Genomic DNA, 15504 nt, shown 5'->3' on the forward strand with positions numbered 1-15504 from the left:
TGTCTAAGGTGAGAATTGAAGGATGAATAACACCAGGCAAGGGATGGTGAGACTAAGGAAAGGTTTTCCAAGAAATGAGCTTGCTTGGAGTTTCAGCCCAGAGAGCATGTGGTACTTTTAAAAAGCTGTAAGAATTTCAGATTGTCTAGAGTGAAGAACACAAGAGTGAGGGATGAGAGGCCAGTTTGTGGAGGACCTTGTAAGACTTAAGGGCCCTAGAACACATAAAAGTGGATCACTTGATTAAATGTATGTTTTCAATAGAGTACTTTGCTATAGAAGAGAATGAATTGCTGTACGGAGACAACAGATGTAGAGAGCTCAATAAAGAAGGTAATTAGCATTGTCCAAAGAGATGATGAGGACGTAAGTCCAGGGTAGTGGCAGTAGTAATGGAGAGCAAAGCTTTGAAATGATTTGGGCAGATCTTATATGGGACGTGGAAGGTAAAGCTGAGACAGAGGAGACATCATGGGTGATTGAACGGACTCCAGATTAGATCAGCTGACCTGGGCAGTAGAGTAACTTTATTAAGATAGGAAACTTGGGAAAAGGAACCAGTTTTTCTTTTCCTTTTCTTCCTTTTGTTTCTTTTAAGGAAGATGATGAATTCCCTTTTGAAAGATTAATTTTGAAGTGCTTATAAAGCATCCAAGTTGAAATGTAAAGTGAGAAGTTGGATGTATGAGTTAGGCATACAGAAGTCAAATCTGGCCTCAGTAAAAATTTAGGACTCATCATGTATGGTTGATATCTAAGCCACAGGAATGACTTAGCTTGCTGAGGAGGAGAGGAAAGCAGGCCCAGGCCTGAGCTATGAGAAATGCTCGTGGAAGCCATAGAAGCCAAGGGAAGAGAGAATTGAGAAAGAAATGGTCAGGACTGTGAGATGTACTGTGTGGGCAAACAACACAAGGATTGACAAATACCCCCTGTGTTTAGTGACATAGTCTTCATAGATGTCTATGGCAAGACAAGTTTCAGTAGTGGTGAAAACAGAAGCCAGATTTGTGGGGCTGAAAATGTGAGGAAATGGAAGAGATGAGAGAATTTTCATGAAACTTGACTGGAAAGGGAAGAAGACTTTCAGAGGAGGAGGTGGTGCCCAGTGATGGGTAGTGGTGGTTTTGTTTATAAGTGCGAAAGATAGTGAGTAAAGATTTAAACATGATTATGGAAAGGAGTCCGTGAAGAGGGTGAAGTGGAAACAAAAATTAAGATACGGGATGAAAAAAATCAACTAATTTCGACCTCCTGAGAACACAGGAGGGGGTGGCAGGATCCAAAATCTAGGTAAGAGATGGGGACTGGACTTAAGTATAATGCAGCCACCTCTTCTTTTGTAGCAGGAGGGAGAAATGACTGCTTTAGATTTGTAGGGAAGGTTGTTCGAAGTTGGAGAGAGTTTTTCTCTGATGGCTTCTAAATTCTCTGAAGTAGAAGACAGAGAGAATGAATGAAGGATCAGGGTGGCAGGGTATATGAGGTTTGAAGAGAGTGATAATGGCTTGAAATAATCCTGGAGAATGGGAAAGTGACTTGGATAGGAAAACCGAGTAAGATCTATAGTGTGTAAGGATTTAGTTGAATATGGTAGGCATAAATGAAGAGGAGAGGTTGTCTGCCCAAGTGTACAGAATATAAAGTCTAGGAGCCACTTCAGAAGCAGTTCTAATGTCATTCTATTTAAAATTTGCTCGATGATTTTATTATTAATTATTAAGGTAGGACTTAGATAAGAAAAATTATAACACTTTATTTTTGGAAACAAATTCCTTCTGAGCCTTCCATTATCTTTGGAATGTTTACTGGGTATACTTTGCCCAGAACAGACCAGTCTGTCTATCAGTTATAGAATCGAGAGAAAATGGGAAACTGAGTTTTGGGTTTTGTCTATACTGGCGTAGTTTTGAAGTATCCGTTTGCTACTCTTCGTATGAAGAGTATTTGGCCATTTTTATAGTACAGAAAGTAACTAAATTATTGCATCTAGTTAAAGTATACCAAAGAACCCAAAATATTTTTATTTCACCTTAATTAAATCACTTCTTAGCAAATCTTTTTTAGTACTTGTTCAGGCAATGTATTCAAAAGAACTGCATTTGCAAAATGTCTTGTTCTTTCAATGTTAATAAGAAATATATCCTTTTTTCTTTTTTTAAGCGACTTACTGAACTAAAGCGCCAGTGTTTGGAGAAAGAAGAACGTTTTCAAAGTATTGCTGGTTTAAGTACAATGAAGACTAATTTAGAATACTTGAAACATGAAATGGCTTGGGCGGTGGTAATTTTCACTGAATTATTCACATATATTTGTAATATATAGAATATATTTGGTTACAATTAGTCTTATACATAATTTGGTATAATTTCTTTTTAGGTCAATGAAATTGAAAAACAATTGAATGCTATCAGAGATAATATCAGAATTGGAGAAGATCGTGCTGCTAGACTTGACAGGAAAATGGAAGAACAGCAGGTATTACTCTTTTTTATACAGATTTAGTAAATTGAATCATATGAGATTGTTGATATTAGACTGTTTAAGACCTACAAAAGTAGCAGTTTCAGCCTAGATATTTATCTGTATTTGAATTTATTACTCAAGTGAAGCCAGTGTAAACTTTTGTTCAAGAACTGTTGTGGCAGCTTTCTCTTAAAAAGAGTGTTGTGTTTGGATCTCATAGCCTCTCTGAGGCTAGGGATATAGAAGTCTAAATGCATGTGTGTGGACAATGGTCCTTTGTTACCGACTAGAGATGATAGAGCATAAAGCTTTTACTCTTGGGTTCATTGAGGAGTAGAGACATAAAACGGTCTGAGGAATAAAGGGGTGCTAGGAAAGTAGTCAATTAGAATAGCGTTAAAGCTAAGTATCATGAAGTATAAGAGTTCAGAACTGGACACAATGCCCAGAGATTGTTAATGGTACATCAGGGAACTGAGTTTTAGGACCCAGCCATCAGAGACTTTCATGTATGTGGAACACATGTGGGATAAGTTGTTAGGTCTGTTAGGTTAATTTCAACCTGAGGTCTAAGAGCCCAGGTAGAAGCTACTGTGCTGTTTATCTAACATTCCGGAAAGCCACAGAGTCTTCCACTTGAGCCTAGAGATAGAGGTTAGTTGAGTGATAAATAAAGATAGTAATTTTCTTTTGGGGGTTTCCACATGGGCCTTTTTACCATATAGCAGATCCCCTCTTTATCCTTGCCTTTTCATTCTTTTTTTAAGAGCTTTATTGAGATATAGTTCATATACCATACAGTCCATTCATTTAAAATGCACAGGTCAGTGATTTTTTAGTATGTTTACAAGGGTATGCAGCCACCACTGCAGAATTCCTCATACTGTCATGGCAGAAGTAGGACTCCTAGCCTTTCTTTCTTTATAGCCCCATGTACTCACTGTGGCTGACTTACCTCTTAGTACCTACTTCTACTTAGCTTGGGAGTTTTGGGCTCCCAAGCTTGATTGTGGCCTAGAATGTAATCTTCCCTACCTCGCTTTTTCCTATATGCCCTCAAAGACATGTCTTTTTCCTTTTAAGGGTTATGACAATCCATCAAAGGTAGTAGATGAGTATGTAAAAACACCAGAAATAGTGAAGATAGTATCTTTACTTAGTGATCTCTGGGCTGAGTTTCTTACTCCCTCTTCAGGTAGTACCTGGGAGTTCAACCCCACCTATCTCTCTCACCTGAAATTTTCATTTCTGAGAGAATATTCTAAAATTTATGCAGATTCTTCTCAGCCTCATTTTTTAGCTTGTTAAAGGGGAAGACCTTAAGTTACTTTCCTCTTTAGATATTTCCCCACCCTAAAAATAGAATGCAATGTGAGTGATAGGGTCCCACCTTTTCTTCAGATGGGAAAGGAGGATCTTGAGGCGGGGTGATACTTAATTCTGTGGGTGTTTGCTCCACTTAAGTGTTTGGCCACTCTCTGTAGTAAATGGTAAATTTCTGGAGGGTAAGGACTATGTTATATTTATATCCTTCCCACCAAGTCTTACATAAAACCTTACATATAGTATATGCTTGATTATTGATTTTACAATGACTATTGAGTGGAAGGTTTCTGAAAAAATAGCGTCTAAAGCAGACTTTGTTATTTTGTTCTATTTATTTTTTTATTGAGGTGACATTGATTTATAACATTATATAAATTTCAAGTGTACATCATTGTATTTTGACTTCCGTATATGTTGCATCGTGTTCACAAAGTCTACCTTCCATCCATCCCCATACAGATGTCCTCCTTTACCCCTTTTGCCCTCCCCCCAAGTTCCTTCCCTTCTCGTAACCACCAGTCTGTTCTCTGTATCTGTGTGTTGTTGGTTTTTTATCTTCCATGTATGAGGGAAATCATACAGTATTTGCCTTTCTCTGTCTCACTTATTTTGCTTAGCATGATACTCTCAAGGTCCATCCATGTTGTTGCAAATGGCAAGATTTCATCTTTTTTATGACTGGGTAGTATTCTATTGTGTATACCACATCTTTATCCATTCATCCCTCCATGGGCACTTAGGTTGTTTCCAAGTCTTGGCTATTGTAAATAGTGCTGCAATGAAATGAGAGTGCATACATCTTTTCAAATTAGTGGTACTCTGATTGTCACCACTTGTGCCTCTGGGGGTCACTGATGTCTTGCTGTTGCTAGTGTTGCTATGGTCGTTGGCTTCCCTCCTGGGCATACGGGGATGGCTGATGCCTCCAGTGCCTCTGGGATCAGCTGGGTCAGAAGCTCTTTCACTGTGGTAGGGAGAGGAAGAGGGTGGGGAGGGAGCTGGGTTCTGGGTTCACAGGCTACCAGCTCTGGTGTTTCCTGTTACCTTGTGGCCACAGGTGCCACTACAGTTGGGTTGTGGGAGTCCCGTGTGCACCTCTGCTGCTGCTACCAGACTCTGAGCTGCAGCTGGACTGGGATCATGGGGCTCCACCTCTGCTGCTGCTTGGTTCCCTATGGCTAGAGTCACCTCTGCACCCCCTGGTGCTGCCCACCAGGTTCTCTGGGGCTTAGGGTGGCTGGCTCAGCTGCTGTAGCTGGGCACCGCCTCTGCTGTTCCCCCATTTTACCTCTTCTGTGTGTTCCAGTCCACCCACCTTCATATGTACCGATGTGTGGATTTCTCTGGGGTTCCGGTGTGTTGGGCAGTGTAGCCTGTGTTGGGTTATGGATGTTTTACTGACTGTGGATTGAAGGGGAGAGACAAAGGGATCCTCTCACGCTGCAGACTTTAAACTTGTGTTAACCTAATTTAAAACTGAAAATAAATGAATTATGTTTAGTTGTATAACATGTGGGCCAACTTCAATTTTTGTAAAACTCATGCAGATCATACAGTCAATGTTTTAATGATAAAACTTCATTACCATTCTATGCAGTGCTTCCTAAATATCCTATGTATTGGCAATTCCTTCATCTTTATCTCCTCTTCAAACTTTTATCCTGAGCACTTGATTCAAATATCTGTCTTCACATCTTTACCTACGTGTTGCAGACACTTAAGACTTAGCATGTCTAGTTGAATAGTTGTGACAAGCTAACAAAGCATGAAATATACACTCTCTAGCTCTTTCTAGAAAACGTTTGCTGATCCCTGATCTAAATAGTTCTTGTATTTGTCCCTTCTAATCCTTTCCTATTGTCGGTGCCCCATTTTGGTCCCTAATTATTTTTGTTCCACAATCTCATGTTACCTGCTTACTGAAATCTTTACCTTTAATGTTTTCCTCCACCCTGCCTTCCATGTGCTCCCAAAGTGAGGTAGTGTATGGATTTGGTCATGTCTTGTCTCCCTGTTCTCTAGAGGGTTAAGTTGTAAGCTGATCATTATGGGATTCAAAGCCCTTCTACCCGCTTCGTCTCATCTCCTATCACTCCCCTCTCAGTTTAAGCCCCAGAAATATTTTAATTCCTAAAAGTAAATATTAATACCTTTCTACATGCTTTTCCATCTGTCTCTGACACTTTTCCCCAAGTTTTCTCCTGGTACATTTTGATTAATCTTTCACATCTCAGTTCAAATGCTTCTTCTGCTTTGAAGACATTCCTCACTTTTTCTGGCAGACCTATGGGTTCTTCCTCTATGTTTGCACGATTGTAAATAAACATACCCTACTTAAGCATTATTGTTTACAAGTTGTATTGTCAGTTTGTGTGTCTGTTTCTCAGCTAAATTGTGTTTATCTCCCTTTAATTGTGTTACTTAAGACAGTTGTGACTATATCTCTGTATCCCCAGAAGATAACACATTTGTTGGAAAACTCAATGTAGAATTAAAATTAATTTATATTTTAGTATTTTATATAATTATGTTTGCTTGTCTAATGTCTTAGTTTATTTAGTCAGAGTGAAAATAAGTTTGTTGTTGAGATGTGAACTATGTAATAATTATTTTTAAATTTCTCTGTTTATTGAAGACAAAGAAAATATACTCCATCAATGTTGTTATTTTCTTAAAGGTCAGACTTAATGAAGCAGAAAAAAAATACAAGGATATTCAAGATAAACTAGAAAAGATTAGTCAAGAGACAGATGCACGAACACCAGAATGTCTGGCTTTGAAAGCAGATGTTACTGCTAGGAAAAGGGCCTATAATGAAGCTGAGGTGAGAAGTCTTCTAACCTGAATATTAAAAACTGCATATCAAATATAAATACTGTTCATTTATTTTTAAAAGTACAGTTTTGTAATTGAGAGAAATCTGTGTGGCTTTCAGACTTTCAAAACTGTAATGATTTCATATGGCCATTTATGTACTTTATTTTAAAAATATATTTCTGCATATATTTAGCTTCTGTTTTGAAGATTTGGCAAAAGTGGACTTGAATGGGATATTTGTTTTTTTGATTTACTCGAATATATATAATTTTTCCTTAGGTTTTATATAATCGCTCCCTAAACGAGTATAGAGCATTAAGGAAGGATGATGAGCAGCTTTGCAAAAGAATTGAAGAACTGAAAAAAAGGTAAGACAGTTACTTTGCAATCGTTGTGATAATGTCATTTTGTAACAAAGTGATCTAGGTGAAATGGAGTGCAGTCGGCCCTCTGTATCTTCAGGTTCCACATCGGTGATAGGGAGGGCCGACAAAGGGACTTGGGCATCTGCGGTACCAAGCAATGACTGTATTATTGCTAAAGGAATTTTATCACGCTGCTTTGTTTTTTAAATGTTATGTTTCTCACTTAACGTTTTCCATTTTGGATTATTTACTGTTAGTACTGATCAATCTTTGGAACCTGAACGATTGGAAAGGCAAAAAAAAATATCTTGGTTAAAAGAAAAAGTAAAAGTCTTACAGGATCAAGAAGGTTCTGTCAATCAAGAGATCGAACAGTTTCAGCAAGCCATAGAAAAAGACAAAGAAGAACATACCAGAATTAAGTAGGTTTCATCATCCTTAACATGTTTTTTTTCGATTGAAAATTAGATAGTTTTGTTCTTTATATGAAGAGACAAAACATGGTTTTTTAACATTTCTTCTACATAATCAGGGATCCTTTAAAATCACTTTGCCAAGACTTTTCTTACACTTGTAGAGTTGGACAGTTTCTGGGATTCCTAGTCCTCATCACTATCGATCATTTCTTTTCATGCTAAGCTCATGCTAAGTTTTGAGTACTTCTGACTGTTTTTCTTTAGTAACACAATTATTTTCAAATAAAGAAATTTGCTCTTAGTTTTTAGGGTAGCTGGGTCACTGGTTTGCAGGTGTTAGGGGAAAAGGCTGAATATTTCTGTATAACTGTATCACGTATTTGTTCTTTTTTTGTGCTTTTATTTTTTAGGAGAGAAGAATTAGATGTGAGGCATACGCTGAACTATAATCAGAGGCAACTGAAAGAATTGAAAGATAGTAAAACTGATCGCCTAAAAAGATTTGGCCCTAATGTTCCAGCTCTTCTTGAAGCAATAGATGATGCTTATAGACGTGGGCGTTTTACCTGTAAACCTGTGGGCCCTTTAGGTATTTGTCACCATTTAGTCAGGATGTAGTAAACATTAGAAATAATTTTTTTTTTCAGGAAGGGGTCTGTTGAATCTAATTTTTTTTTTTTTTTAAAGATTTTTTTTTTTTTTTTCCTTTTTCTCCTCAAAGCCCCCCCAGTACATAGTTGTATATTCTCCGTTATGGATCCTTCCAGTTGTGGCATGTGGGACGCTGCCCCAGCGTGGCCTGATGAGCAGTGCCATGTCCGCGCCCAGGATTCGAACCAACGAAACACTGGGCCGCCTGCAGCAGAGCGCGCGAACTTAACCACTCGACCACGGGGCCAGCCCCTGTTGAATCTAATTTTAAAACTATTATCAAAGCTGTGTAGTTATGTGTGGTTTTAATTATATATGTATTTTTAAATAATGGTAAAAATCACATTAAACTTTCAGACTTTCCTTTTATATCTTTAAATCATAAAATAGCCAAAAGAAAGAGAATTTAACAAAAGGAAAAGTCATTACAGAGTTTAATAATCTGATTTTGATTTTTTTCCTGAATGGATGAGTGAACAAGTGAATGAATTAATTTGAATGTAATTGATTAGTAGGAAAATCCAGTTACATCAAGATATAGTGGAAAGAACACTCAACACCTGAGTTTTGTGTAACCTTTATAAAATGACTTGTCTTTTCCTAATTTCACTTTAGGTTGACCAACATTCTTTCTAAGTCCTCTTCCAACCGTAAAATCTGGGGTTATTTAATTATCCTCATTTATACATGAGATTTAAAAAAATCGAGTTCTTCTGAGGAGTTTTCTCTAATTCTGTACATCGTTAGGTGAAAATGATTCTGTAAATATAAATATATTTTCTTAGTAAAGTACTATATTACAGGCACACCTTGGAGATATTGTGGGTTCAATTCTAGACCACTGTGATAAAGTAAATATTGCAATAAAGTGATTCACAAGAAATTTTTGGTTTCCCAGTGCATATAAAAGTTGTGTTTACACTATACTGTAGTCTATTAAGTGTGCAATAGCATTATGTCTAAAAGAACAATGTAGACACCTTGATTAAAAAATACTTTATTGCTAAGAAATGCTAACCATCATCTGGGCCTTCAGTGGGTCCTAGTCCTAATCTTTTTGCTAGTGAAAGGTCTTGTAAATAACACAATATCTGTGAAGCACAATAAAGTGAAGCACAAAATGAGGTATGCTTGTACGGTGTAAGTATAGATTACATACTATATTAAGTATTGTAGAAATGTCTCTTCATTCAAATGGTATGTACATTTATACCTGGGATCCATTTCAATGGATGAGGCATTTTTTCCCCTCTCTAAATCTGAAATCCCAATATCAATTAGTTTTACAGAAAATTATAAGAAATCTATTAACCTTTTGGCTTGATTTTCAGAACACCATTCAGAGACTGTAATAGTTTAAACTTACATAGAAAAACCACTATTAATTTACATTAGAGTGGGACAGTTTTTTTCACAGGATTTGGTAGGTTTTCTCCCTGTTGTGTCCAAAGGAACTGTGGGGATTTCTCATTCAGTGAAAGTAAGATCTGTAATGTCATTTAAGCTGCTTTATGTGAAAGTATTTTGAAGTCATTAATGAACTATTATTAAAAGATAGTTACATTAATATTTCAAAGTAAGTATGGGCCTTTTAATAATTTTCTCTCACTTTTAGGAGCTTGCATTCATCTTCGGGACCCTGAGCTTGCTTTGGCTATTGAATCTTGCCTAAAAGGACTTCTGCAAGCCTATTGTTGCCACAATCATGCTGATGAAAGAGTTCTTCAGGCACTGATGAAAAAGTTTTATTCACCAGGGACCTCACGGCCACAGATAATAGTGTCTGAGTTTCGGAATGAGATGTATGATGTAAGACACAAGTAAGGCATCAGTAATTAAATATTGTTTCTGCTTTTGCTTAATCATCTGCAAGGTTAGAAGGAATTAAAACATTTTTATGTTAACCATACCTACACTACTGGTGTGCAAAATTTTATCAAGCCACTTCTTTAATTTCAGTCTAGATATTGGAGATACAGAAATAAATAAGAGATACTCCCTGCCCTCGTGGTCTTTATAGGAGTTGTACTGTGGGAGGTAGTACAGGGAAACCCAGATGTAGTGTGGCATAGAAATTCTACTGTTGAGGGAAATGATGCAGACCTAGGCAAACTAAGAGAAAGGCACTAAGGAAGAACTTTGGTACGCGTTACCCACAGTTCAGCTGTCAGGGTGCTTCACAGATTCCTTAAAGAGCTGTGATTGTTTTCTTTGATGAGCCTAAGAAACCTTCTCAAGAGCACAATACCCAAATTGGCCTCTTTGCTAGCTGCTGGCTAGCTAGTCACTTTACTTTTGAATATATACATATTTTCTAATTTATTCTTTGTCAGCTTTGATGAAATTGGATCACAAGATGCAGATGTAGTTCAGATGAGGGGGTAATTAAATGTTAGTAGGTAGGTTAGGAAAGAAATCAGAGAAGAGAGGATAAATGATCAATCTTCTAAGTGATGGCTTTGTCAAGTGATAGACAAAGGTTAATTGCCTTCTAGGCAGATAGAATTCTATGTGCAAAATGCATGGGGGCATAACCTCATCAATTATTCTGCAAAAAATAGTGTCTGCATTATAGATAATAAGGAACAGATTAAAAGAGATATTTAGGACCAAATCAATAAATAGTGTTACTTGAATGTAAGAGAAGCAGGAATGGAGGATGACTCTTAGATTTCTGGCTGGAGTGACTTCCTAACAGATATGCCATCAAATGATTTAGAAGTATAAGAAAAAAGTGGCTTTGTAAAAGTAGATAAGTCCTGTTGTGGAATTGTTGATTTTTAGCTTTTAGGCTAGAAATAAAGATTTGGGAGTTAGGGGTAGAGAGTTTTCTCTATTTGCCTGAAAACTTGACTTTATGTTAATTTCTAGCTCTGATCCCTGGTTTCTAAGACCTGGTAAGAGTGAAATTTAAGTTGTGCTACCAGACAGCATTGCTTATGGTAAAAATGACCCCTGACAGGTTAGCTGCATCTGGCCTGGGAGAACTCTATACACCTGGTGGGAAGCCAGTATGGTGAGTCTTGTACTTGGGCATTTCCATATGGGACCTTGGAAACTATTCCCATGAGGTTATTAGGAGAGATACTGGCTTCTTTGAGGAATATCCTCCTGCACCTGAACTGTCCTTTGGAGAGCAAGACCAGTTGTCATGGACAGCTGTATGGACTGTTCTGTGAACTGCTGCAAAGCCTCCCATAAAGAGGAAGGCCTGGCACTGACCTGCTGGGATGTTGTGTTTCCCAGATGTGTTTCTATTCTCTTAGCAATATACCAAGTGTGATTTACAGTTTCCTGTGAAGGGGTGCAAAGGTGAGCTAAGTTTGTGCAGTAGAATGTCACTTTTCTTGGAAGTAGGTGATTTCATGTGCTAAGAACGAGGGCCTCGGGAGTTGGGTAGGAGGTTTGGGAAAATGAGAGAGGAGGCTGACCCAAAGTTCACTTGAGATTCAAACACCTATGGTGGCTACAGGAATTTTTACTAATAATGTTTGATTTTTTAAATAGAGTTGAGTGGAGAATGTGTATTGTTGAATTAATATTGCATTAGAATTTTTTAGAGGGGGTGGGTATTTTTTAGCGTGGGTGAGAAAGTGCTTCTGGGAAAGTAGTTCAATGATTGGCCATGGGTTTTAGGCTAGATGGGCATGAGAAGGAGGCCTGGGAGAAAATCTATATATAGCTCAGCCTTGATGAAGTTAGAAAGCAGGTTTAACAGGTGGGATTAGCCTAGAAGATGGTAGGTTGTAGTGAGAGTGGGAAGTTAGAGTCTCATGGGAGCAGCTCCAGGGATGACACAGTCCATGTTTAGCTTCAGGAGTAGGTTGAAGTTGGTGGAGGAGTGGAGGAAGTTGGATGGTAATCCTTTTGGGTATTGATATTGACAAGTCTTGAGTATGTTTAATACCCTGTCAACTTTCGCTGCCTTATAAACATTTTGAAGGGGTGACTTTTTTTGTGAAGAACTTTATCAGTATAAGTTGTGTTTCAAATGCTAAACTTAAAAATTGGGCGTGTTATTTTAATGTAGAAAAGAACAGTGAAACTCTCTAAGAGTGTGGAATGAATCAGATACATTAGGCTTAATTAGATAACCTCAACCAAGATACTTAGAAAAATGCCTAGCTCCCCAGGGAGATATTGGGGAAATGTCATTTCCTTTCCTATGAAAAGGGCCTTCATTCCTCTTTTCCCAGGAAGTAGCGGCTACTGCCCTACTCAGCTTGTTATTACCCTCATCTCAACAGAAATGTTCTTTCTGCCTGAGGCTATTCTACTTATGCTCTGAATTGCGTACTTTCCTGCCTGATTCAGGAACCATTTTTAATTAATTCAGCTCTCTCCTGAGCCTTAAACTTTGCTACCCTGTTGACTTCTCTCCCCTTGTAACATCCTAGGTCACTGATTTGCCTCTCCCATCAGAAGAATGACCTACTCCTAGGGGTGACTGTGCATTTACTCCCTGACTCACTGCTATCTAGCTGCTGAAATATTCATTGTATTTTTCAGCTATTTCCTTGTTGCCAAATCCAACGTATATGTATATATTTTTGTGTATTTATTTGCCTTCTCTTGGGCATTAGATACCATTAAATATACCTTCCTTGAAACCCCTGTGCTCCTTTGGTCACTGTGACACTACTTTCTGGGTTCTCCTTCTACCTTTCAGATGCTATCAGCCTATGTGGTAGCTTTTCTTTATCTCCCACTCCTTTTATCTTGGTGCTCCTGAAGGCTCTGTCATTGGTTTGTTGTCACTTCCTATATCCTGCATGCTTTGCTTCAGTGGCCCAGGTTCAGTTCCTGGGTGTAGACCTGCATTGCTGGTCGGTGGCCATGCTGTGGTGTGGCCCACATACAAAATAGAGGAAGATTTGCCACAGATGTTAGCTCAGGGCAAATCTCCCTCAGCAAACAAAAACAAAAACAAAAAACATGCTGTAAATTTTAAACATGTTTTTTCTATATTTTAATTTGATTGTGATATTTTTACCATTACTTGCCTTTAAAAATCACGTTTTTATTAAGTGATTCCCTCTAAGCTTAATTAGGATATTCAAATCATTTTGTTTTTACCTCCTCTTACCAGTGAGGCTCATTATATTTGCCTGCAGTTTTCCTGTCTCTCCTGTCCTCTTTAAGCTTTCTACCTGACATTGTTTGGTGAGCTTATTTCATATTGTTCTTTCCTTGTCTCCTGTCACTTATACTTCACTGCCACTGTTCCTTCCTACTTCTGGTTCTCCTAGACTGATTTGATAGCATTTCTTAGCATGCAACTAGTTGTGGTATGAGCCAAGATGAAGTAAATCCAAGGAAGTAGAGCAGGACGACAGGGTGGTTGTTACTTGGTGCTGTATAACAATCTGGGGGGAGCAGTCTTGTCTAGCAGTGGTGTGTGCCTGCCCAAAAATAGTCGCTCCTTCCTAGCACAGAAGCCTGTGCTTTCAACAGACTGGCCAGGGTCTGCATTTTACCAGGATCTCCTACCACGTCCTCTCCCTCTGCTTTCTCTGCTCATAGTTGACTTTGATTCATTGGTTGACACTGCTTGACATTGCTAGAACACCCACTTCTCATTCTTTCCTATCCTTGTTTTTACTTCCACTTGAACTCCATCCTACGTTTACTATCCTATTTCTCTGCTTCCTTTTACAGGAAAAACTCCTCAGAGTGGTCTATGTCTCTCGTTTCTCTCTTCCCCTTCTTTCTTGAACCTGCTCCAGTCAAGCCTTTATGACTTCACCACATATCAGAACAGCAAGGCACCAGTGAGCCTTTCTTTGCTTGAGTCTGTAGTCTGTCCTTCCTGCTCACAAACTTGACCTACCAGCAGTATTTGACTCAGCCGATCCTTTCATTCTTCCTGAAACGCTTTTTACTGGAATGTTCCTAAGACCTCATTCTCTGGTTTTCCTGAATCTCTAGGTATTCTTTTTTATATCTTTTGCTCCTGCCTCACCTCTCACTGCATCTGTGCTCCAGAACTCGTTTCAAAGTACGCTTGTTCCCTAGGCGAACTCCTCCAGTCTCACAGCTTTAAAGACAGTTCATACACTGATGATTACCAAATCAGTGTTTCTAGTGGGGCTCTTTCCTCTGAACTCCAGAATATAATAAACTGAATATATATTTTCCACTTTGATGTCCAGTCGACATTTCAAACTTAACATGTCTAAAAGCAAAATTCCTATTTTCTACCCTAAAACTTCCTCTTCTTAGCATCTTGCCCATCTTCATTTTTCAGTTACTCAAGCCAAAACCTCAGTCATCCTTGACTCCTCTCTGCCACACTGCATCCTATTGGCTGTTCTTTAAAACATATATCCAGGACCTAAACATTTCTGCAGTGACTACCCTGGTTCAAGCCATTGTCATGTCTCACTTGAGTATTGCAATGGGCTGATCTTTCTGCTTCTGGTTCCCCGCCACCCCTACTCAGTATTGCAGAGTAAAGTCAGATCACGTCACCCCTCTGCTCAGAGCACCATATACATTTCCCATCCCGTTTCCCTTATTATAGGCTTTACTGCAACCTCTAGGGCCCCCATGATCTCTCCTCTTGCTGTCTCTCCCGTCCTTGTCTCCAGAAGCCCTCGCCTCACTGCTCTGGCCACCCCAGCACTCTGGTCTCCTGGTTCCTCCACACCCCTTGTCAGGGCCTTTGCAAATGCCATTCCCTCGACCCAGAATGCTCTTCTTCAGGATGCCAATGTGCCTCTCCCATTTCTTCAGTTATCTGCCCCCTATTACCTTAGTGAGGCTTCCTGACCCTTTTTTGTGTGAAAAAGCACTCTATGCCCCTTTTTCTTTTTCTTTATTCTCTGTCTCCCTTCAATAGAATGTGAGCTCCATTGGGAAAAGGACATAATCTGTTCTGTTTACTGCTGTCTCCTCATCCTCTGAACAACACCTGATACAAAGTAGATGATCATTAAATGCATGTTGAATTAATGAATGAATAGATGTTAAACGTATATACAAAGATACAGGCTTTGTTTTGGAGCTCTAGGACTAAGATTGCACTAATGATGCCACGATCGTTTCCCCCTTAGCCATTCGTGGCTCCTGCACCTGCTGTTCTTGGTGTGTCTATTTTTCAGTGCTGTCAGTAGCTCAGATGTTTAAGTTGTTTTGTTGAAAGATTGAATGTCTTTTTAGGGAACCCAAATTACAATTAATAGGAGTATCTTTTCGCTCATATTTCTTCTGTGTTGATAATAAATTTCACTTCAGCTTTTCTTATCTCAGTGGGAAAATTGTTTAGCTATTTAAAATGTGTTTTAATTAATTGACATTTATGTTTATGTATGATAGCAGTATAAGATTTAAGGAAATTGTAATTATTAATTATAATAGGCAACAGGACATAAAGATTAAGAATCTGGGTTCCAGAGCTGAGCTGCCTGGTTTAAATCCTAGCCCAACCACTTAACCGGCCTTAGGAAACTGGGGAACTTCTT

The 15504-nt window shown here is 38.6% G+C and overlaps 1 protein-coding gene across 5 annotated transcripts in view; it reads left to right on the forward strand.

Annotated features, from left to right (window-relative positions):
• SMC6 (structural maintenance of chromosomes 6) overlaps window positions 1-15504 on the forward strand; it is an 81014-nt gene that overhangs the window by 29096 nt on the left and 36414 nt on the right. For all 5 annotated transcript variants that reach the window (XR_011526685.1, XM_070574371.1, XM_008526529.2 and 2 more), the window contains 7 exons: window positions 2164-2283; window positions 2380-2478; window positions 6470-6616; window positions 6889-6977; window positions 7232-7396; window positions 7801-7979; window positions 9657-9861. Coding sequence is in view for 4 of the 5 variants with exons in the window: in XM_070574371.1 (XP_070430472.1) it covers window positions 2164-2283; window positions 2380-2478; window positions 6470-6616; window positions 6889-6977; window positions 7232-7396; window positions 7801-7979; window positions 9657-9861 (1004 nt within the window). In the remaining variant the exon portion in view is untranslated. The remainder of the gene's footprint in view (window positions 1-2163; window positions 2284-2379; window positions 2479-6469; window positions 6617-6888; window positions 6978-7231; window positions 7397-7800; window positions 7980-9656; window positions 9862-15504) is intronic.

This window comes from Equus przewalskii, chromosome 14 (genome assembly GCF_037783145.1).
Source record: "Equus przewalskii isolate Varuska chromosome 14, EquPr2, whole genome shotgun sequence".
Lineage (NCBI taxonomy): Eukaryota > Metazoa > Chordata > Mammalia > Perissodactyla > Equidae > Equus > Equus przewalskii.